General features: G+C 52.6%; 1 protein-coding gene across 1 annotated transcript; it reads left to right on the top strand.

Moving 5' to 3' along the window:
* The first annotated feature begins 2253 nt into the window (after positions 1 to 2253).
* MSX1 (msh homeobox 1) lies at positions 2254 to 7333 on the top strand. The gene is made up of 2 exons (XM_028743844.2): positions 2254 to 2857; positions 6762 to 7333. Exons 1-2 carry the CDS (start codon positions 2401 to 2403, stop codon positions 7190 to 7192), a joined length of 888 nt encoding a protein of 295 aa, XP_028599677.2. The 5' UTR covers positions 2254 to 2400; the 3' UTR covers positions 7193 to 7333.
* The last annotated feature ends 527 nt before the right edge of the window (positions 7334 to 7860 follow it).

A 7860-nucleotide genomic window follows, 5' to 3' on the forward strand; every position in this document is an offset into this window, starting at 1 on the left:
AATAACAGCAGCAACAGGAAGGGCAGTGTCGTTATTATTAAAGTATATGGAGACGGCGATAGAAAGAAATGTGTAACGTGTTCCAGGAGAGATGTGTGAATATGAGCAAGTTTGTTTTTCATCCGAAAAGAGGGTCTTCTCTTCACTGAGGGGTTTTTGTTGTTGTTTTGCGGGGCGGGGGGAGGAAGGAAGAGCCAGGCGCTCCAGGTCCACACGGGGAGTCCCGGGGCCAGAGCCAGGGCGGAGCAGCGCTTAAGAGCCTTAGCTCGACCTCGGAAGATCTTTGTTCCTCCTCAGCCAGGAAACTTTGCGAGGCTTTACTCTCGCCAAACCTGGCCCACCTCACAGGGCTGTTGTGAGGGGAAGTTGGCGGGGGGGGGTTCACATACGTGGCCATCAGCTCCTTGGAGGGAAATTTACATACAGGAAAGATATTTATGCAGTAAATAAATAAGGGGGTACTCGAGGTTGGGTCATCCATCTACGGGAACGCAATGCTGGGTCTGTCTGCGTGAGAACCTAGACGCAGCCTGAAGAACCTTCCCGCTTCCCTTTCCTCGGCTCCTTCGCGTATTGACAAACCTAGCTTTGCTGTGACATTCACCCATCCATCCCATAATCTAAGCGCTCATAACCTCGGGCCCCGTTCAAAAGGCAGGGGCTCCGCTGTCCCTCCCCGTTTAGATAATTGCCCTTAAATGACTGCAAGAAGCTCTTGTGTTTCGCCGAGATTAGAGCCCCGCAGCTATCAATAAACTTTTCCCAGCAAGCGGCCAATCCCATTATGAGAGAGAGCAGCGCCTTTTACTGCACATCCGTCCTGGCCGCGAGGATAAGGGATCGTAAAAGGCATTCACGAAACCAAATCTCCTTTTTAAGACCTTAATTGGTCGGGACTAGGGGTTAGACTTCCTTTAGGGTATTAACGCTCCAATCTCTAGGCACCTTTGCAATGATTCTTTACCAAAGAATGATCCCGTCGCCACACTGTATGCCTTATCCAGACAAACAGAGCTCTAGGAGAGATACACCAGATACAAATGATGGGCAGGATTTGCCCCTCTTTTTGCCTCCTGCTTGTTTGCTTGTTTGTTAAATTGCTTTTTTGGAAGCCGATGGGGAAGACTAGATATACTGTATCTGCACTGAGACTGGGTCATACCGAGGGCAGAGCGCGACCTCATCCAAAGCCCTGCAAAATCAAGTATAGCCCATCTACTGCGAATATGATTATAAATAAGCTTAAACCCTATACACACATACATCGTATTTAATTCATTGGCTTATATATTGGACTCTCTGCGGTTTTTTGTTTGTTTGTTTTTGTTAGTTTGGGAGTTTATTGTACTTAAGAAGAACTATTATTTCACAACCAGAGAGGTTGCCATCCCGTCCACAGTTGTTTGGAATGAGTCTCATTGCACTTACTTCCGAGTAAGCTACACGACGATGCAGCCAAATTTAATAACTTTTTTCCACGTCGATTTCCCCTCCAAAAGCGAAAGGCGTGTGTAAACGTATCCCTATTGGGCGGCGGGGGTGGGCAAATATTACATATTATTACAGCATTCTCTCTCTCTCTCTCTCTCTCTCTCTCTCTCTCTCTCTCTCTCTCACACACACACACACACACACACACACACACACGAATTTAGCCCATATTCAAAGAAGACTTATTTATTTTATTTCATATTTATTTCACAAACTCTATATACCGCTTGATTGTCGGGAGACACTTCAAAGAGAATAAAAACTCTAAATGGTTATCGTAGAACTAGACTGCACGCCGCTGATAGCACAGAGAAGGGGTAAAATGATTAGTCTATGATACTCTGAAGATGAGCATCGCTCGTCCCAGGCAAAGCTGCCGCCTGCAGCTCAGGCTCGCGGAATTTCCATTGCAGAGACGGAGCGAGCGGGACGGAAGGGAATCCAAGCAAAACAAACAACCCCTCGAGGTGCATCGACGGCGACGCGAGGTGAATGGGAGCTGCCCAGAGGCGGAGAAGGAAAGTCCGGCGCGCAATGGCTCCTGGCTGGTGCCGAGCAAAGTTTCTTCCCGGCTTGACGGGCGCGCCGGGCAGAGTCGAGCGGAGGCGCGCCGGGCGATCCCGCCTCCTCTTCCTCCGCCTCCCGGTCCTCCTCGCGCGCTCTCTTGCGCGCCGCACCCAATGGGAAGGCAGCGGGACCCCCCTTCGGAGCGCGGATTGGCCGCCGTCGGGGGCGGCCTGCCTTTATTAGCCCGCCGGGCTGGGTCCCGGGCCTCGCCAAGCGGAGCCCTGACGAGCGAAGGCGCCGCGCAGCCGGGAGCGCGGCCGGGCCTGCCTCACACTCCGCGCCCACCTCCATGAGCGACGGCTGCGAGAGCTGGGGCGCCGGCGGGGGGACGGGGGGAGCTGCATGGCCCCGGCGCTGGAAATGACTTCTGCTCAGAGCGCGGCGGGGAGCGAGGAGCCACCCGCGCCGCCTTTCGGCAAGCCCGGCCCGACGGGGCCCCCGGGGGCCACCAGGGGCCGGGAGGAGGGCGGCGGCGGCGGCGACAAGCCTAAGGCGGCTCCGGCTCCGCTACCCTTCAGCGTCGAGGCGCTCATGGCCGACCGCAGAAAGCCCGGCAGCCTGCCCGGCGGGCCCGAGCGGGGGGAGCCGTCGGCGCACCCGAGGCCCCTCAGTCCCAGGAGGGGGGCGCCCTCTGCCGCGGCGCCGGAGAGACCGGCCTCGGCGCTGGCCATCGCCACCCATTTTGCTGTCGGGGGATTAGTCCAGGTGCCCGAAGAGGCGCTCGCCAAAGCCGAAAGCCCCGAGAAGCCGGAGCGGACGCCCTGGATGCAAAGCCCCCGCTTCTCTCCGCCGCCGCCAAGTAAGTGAGCAGCCGGGGAAGCGCACGTGGACTTGGCCGGGAAGCGAGTAGCCAAAACGCTGCGGTTGAGGATGGGGAAGCCGGTCTCGGCTGTCACTTAAGAGAAGGGGACTTTTTACTTTCCAGTAAATGCATGTGTTGAGCGCCGGAGAGATGTTCCAGGTTGCTGCTTCGGCTCGTGGAACTTGAGTTGCTAGTTAAACAAAATACAAAAAGAAACCAACCAGCCGGCCACCAACTCAAAGCGCGTAGGTGCCCGGCCTTGATTCCTAGCCCGAATGGGGCAGGCACGCTCAAAAGGTGTTTACTTGGAAGTAAGGAGCACCGGTTTCTAACAGGATCGGCTTCCCCTTGCTTAAACCAATCCTTGGTCTCAAGAGGCCTTGCTTCCAAGTCAGCGATTACTCGGATAGCGGCGTTTTAGCCGACTTAAAGCCGAGAGCGCCGAGCAGCCCGGAATGTGAGATCGAGGCGACCTTTTTAGAATATGCTTAGAACCGGAGCAGCTTCCCTGCAGCTCCTGCCTGCCTTCCGCGGCTGCTTGACTTGGCCGTGAAGCAGCGGCAAGCTGCTGCCTCCAGCCCCAGTGCTGCCAAAGGGGAGCTGGGGAGTTGCCTTCATTGCAGATCGTGTCGCTCCTGTAGAGCCCATTTGGGGGACCGTCTCACTTTCCCCGCAATCTAAGTCCCGGCTGCCTTGACGCTGGGACTCTCAGTAGAGAGTCTTCAGACAGCTACAGCTGTTGGTAACATTGCTGGCCGGATCCTGCCAGCTGACAGTTGCCCAGAGAGCCCAGGGTCCCAGGGAAGGTCTCCTTCACTGAGTTGGGAATGAAAGGTCACTGGTTCCTTGGACCTGGTTTCTGAACCAGTCACCACTTTCCAGGGGGAGGGGGAGGGATGCCTGGGACTTCCGGGTTTCAGGGCCCTTCCCGCCGCCAAGGAGCCCGTTTCTGGGCTGAGAGAGACAGACAGACAACCTGGGTAAGGACATTTTAAACCATTGCGGTTTGCACACCATCTGGAGAACCAGAAAATCGCTACGAGCACATTCGTGCTTTTTAAATAAAAAAAATGCTAAACAAATAGGAAAACGTAATAAGGAAATCCGATGAGTTTCGGCTGCTTATTTCTACTGCGCTTCTCGTTAATGGTCCTTAAATTGCGCTGTTGGGAAACAGAATCAATTACAGCGGAATCCTTTCCATCACCACTGAGAAGTCCCACCGAGTTCATTTGGGAAGACTCCCACGTATAGGGTTTCAGCCTTATTTTCCCCGTGAGACCTTCCACAACATCCCGTGGTCCAGGAAACTTAGCTTCCAACTCAAAGTAGTTTACTTTTCTCAGCAAACTTTTTAGGATCGAAGGTGGCGGAGTCCATGTAGACCCAGCCCTGCCGCACAACCCGCCTAAACCTCAGTGATTCGTTTTAAAGAAAGTTGCTTTGTTTCCGGATCGGCCTGAGCAGGAGAGGAATTAGCGGGGACTTTTCTGCCTCCTTTTCTCTCCCGCGGATTAAAACAAGAGTATTTTAGCAGTTTAAAATAGTTTAAGGGCGCTATTTTAATGTGCTCTAACTCCTACTTGTGTCCGTGGAAATTCCTTTCAGTCAGTGAGTAGGAGAATCCGGGCAGAGGTGGCTTTGGAGAAAATGCCCATAACATTTCTAGCGATGCTAAATTCCACTACAATAGATTTGAACCGTTTCTAAAATGTCCAGCAGCCTCACTTTTGAAGTTAGGGGTTTGTTCCTTGAAAAGTGATCTCTTGGACTTCCTACCGATATGTAAAAAGTGAAAAACAACTGAAAGTAACAAAACTGGCTTCTCTGGTATATTTTGTTCAGGGCTCATGTCGTTTTGGATTAATTAGGAGTCTCTTTCCAGCTGGATTCCCAACCCCTGTAATTGCAATTTATTTTTAAAATGTTGCCCAGATACCAGGAAGTAATAAGGTTTTGTTTTTTGTTTTTTAAAAAGCAATCTTCCAAATTATTGCAAACGGAATGTGAAAAGAGAATCTATCCCATATTGTAATTGTCGTCCTGCTATGGCTTCCCCTGTGCAATGCACGGAATCTAGAAGGGACGGGGTTGGGGAAGAGTTATGTGAGTATATCTTCAAAGACTATCGAAATTAAACATATTAGGAAGAATATATTCTCCAGGTCAGCTTAGCGTCCTACCGTGGGTAGCCTTAACTTAAAATGGGCCAAATCCACCGGGAAAATCTTGCAGCAAAGATACTCGGGCATTCCCGAGGCCTGCGCTGGTAAACTGTGGCTCTTTCCCTTCAAGGGGGGTTTGCTGGGAGGGCTTCCCGTTGGAATGTCTCCAAAGGATTTCATCACAGCTGGCAGCCCCGGCCTGTAGTGATGAGTCGCAGTGGGAATTACTCCCAAGTAAAGGTATCTACGACTACAGTAGCTCCAGTGTCTTCTCTGCTAATGCAAACACTGAAAGCGATCTACAACTTTTTTGAGTGTTAGCTTCACGATGGAAATGCTTCACTTGGATTCAACTTGACTTGAGGCTATGATGTAAAACAATTAACTTGAATCCATTAAACCTGCCAGGCTTTATTTTCAAGTAAATGTGTTTAGCAGTCTAAATTCTTCCGCTCCAAAGGGTGTGGGTCGGAATGCCGAGAGTCGTTCTTAAAACAGGCCATAAAAGGAGCAAGCGGCGTCTTCACGGACTCCCTAATTAATGACATGCGCACTCTGTTTCCCAAGAGGGCCATAAACGGGATGTGAGTGACAGGACCTGCCCTTTTCATTTTTTAAATTTTTTCCCTTTAGTTCAATAATTTATGGTTTCCTTCCTCCCACAACCCCGCTTTCCCCTTCTTATGAACTGCCCCAATACTTTATTTTTCTATCTGAAGCACTAATAAATGCACCCAACCTTTTAAGGAAAACGCACCATTTTGGGGGCCACGCGCGTCTTCCCCCACGGATAAGCCTTTGGGAGGGGTTGGCTGTGGTGGCGGCGTGGCTTCGCGTGACACCAAGGCGCCTCTTGGAAGGCTGCAGTCCTATTCGCTTACGTGGAAACAAGGCTTTTTAAAGCGAGTGGGTGGGATCAGGCTGATTTGGGCTGTCAGAACGATCTCTCTCTCTCTCTCTCTTCCAGCTAAAAGTCGCCTCCTCCTTTAAATCTGTACAATTCGGGGGGTTTCCAGCATCCCATTTGTTCAGTTGCAAAATGTCCCCCTGGCTGTAAGTCGACTTGGCTTTCCTATCCGGGAACAGCTCCGCTTCAGTAAAATGCAAGGTCCAGTCCGTTTGAAAGTCCTTCTGCATTTTAACGCGGCTCGCTCTTAAGTGTGTTTAGGATTGTACCACCCTACATCCTCCAGGTTCAGACTCCAGTTACTCTGAATCATTGTTACTCCGCTCAGCTGAATTTAGAACCCAGCTCTTGAAATATTCTAATCTGGAAAATCCCGAAGAAATTGCCCTTGCAGCTTAAATAACCAGAAGCACTGTATTTAATACCAATTTGGCCCATTAATTTCAATAGAGTTAAATTGCCTTACTGTGGTTTAACTAGATGACGGTTTAACCGGAGCAAGCTGTCAAACGAGATCCGCCTTACAGCCGGTTTCTAAAATATGTTTACTCTGAATTAAATCCTACTGAGTTCAGCCAGCGATGCTTATTTCCTGATAAATTTGCCCAGGTTTGCGGGTCCTCTTCCGCCAAGGCGCCCCTGCAAACGGCTTTTGGGCTTGCGGGGTGAGCAGGTGGTCTGATCCTGCGCGCCAGCTGGGCTCCTTCGCCTTCCGGGGATTGTTGCGCCTTTTGCCCGGGGGGGGGGGGCGGTCGGGCGGCGGGGCGGCTCGGCGCGCCGGGGTGTCTTTGGGAAGGGCCTTACCGGGTGTCGCTCGCTGTCTCCGCAGGGCGCGCCAGCCCGCCGGCCTGCACCCTGCGCAAGCACAAGACCAACCGCAAGCCGCGGACGCCCTTCACGACGGCGCAGCTGCTGGCGCTGGAGAGGAAGTTCCGCCAGAAGCAGTACTTGTCCATCGCGGAGCGCGCCGAGTTCTCCAGCTCGCTGAGCCTCACCGAGACGCAGGTCAAGATCTGGTTCCAGAACCGGCGCGCCAAGGCCAAGCGGCTGCAGGAGGCCGAGCTGGAGAAGCTGAAGATGGCAGCCAAGCCCATGCTGCCGCCCGCCGCCTTCGGCATCTCCTTCCCCCTGGGCGGCCCGGCGGTGGCCGGCGCCTCTCTGTACGCCTCCTCGGGGCCCTTCCCGCGGGCCGGCCTGCCCGTCACCCCCGTGGGACTCTACGCGGCGCACGTGGGCTACAGCATGTACCATCTCACCTAGAACCCCGTGGGCGAGCCGGGGGGCTCCTCCACCCCAGAGGATCGGGTCTTAGCGAGAAGGCCTGTCAGATGTGTCAGCCCTCGAAGGACAGGCACCGGCCAGCAGGGAAGGAAGGAGGGCTGGTCCGCTGGACTCGCCCAGGTAAAGCCTCTCTGGAAGGACCGGAATACTCCGCAGGCTTGGGCTGCCCCTTTGGGCACAGGAGTCAGACTGTGGACACCCCGCCCCCCCCCCAAATCCCTCCAGGCCCCAGGACTGCACTTGCTGCTCTTTGCCGCTTGTTCTTCCACCAAGCCCCGTGGAAGGGCTCTGCGTACTGTGTAATATACTGTACAGTTGAAAATTTATTATCGTTTATATTAATAGCTATATTTGATAAATAAATTAATTTTAAATGACCTTGGGGTGAATGGTTGGACATTGCCTTCTGTCCTGGAAGGTCTGCAAGGTTTCATTCCATCCAAGCCCTCTGAATCTGTTGATTATTTTTATCATTACTTCTCAAATCTGGCTCTTAGGCCCCCACTCCCCACCCCTGCATTTCAATGCAGGTTGTGCAGAACTTCCGTGTGGATTGTCCTCACTTATTTGAAGAAGTTCAACTGATTTAAAAGAACTTACTTGGAAGTAAAGTGCCTAGGTTTGCAGTGCAAAGACCTAGATTTCTC

This window comes from Podarcis muralis, chromosome 9 (assembly GCF_964188315.1).
Source record: "Podarcis muralis chromosome 9, rPodMur119.hap1.1, whole genome shotgun sequence".
Lineage (NCBI taxonomy): Eukaryota > Metazoa > Chordata > Lepidosauria > Squamata > Lacertidae > Podarcis > Podarcis muralis.

What these genes read in the sequence shown, in the direction of transcription:
- MSX1 (XM_028743844.2), top strand. Translation starts at nt 2,401, where the DNA reads ATGGCCCCGGCGCTGGAAATGACTTCTGCTCAGAGCGCGGCGGGGAGC. An exon ending in CTTCTCTCCGCCGCCGCCAA is followed by an intron (nt 2,858 to 6,761) that starts GTAAGTGAGCAG and finishes CTGTCTCCGCAG; the next exon opens with GGCGCGCCAGCCCGCCGGCC.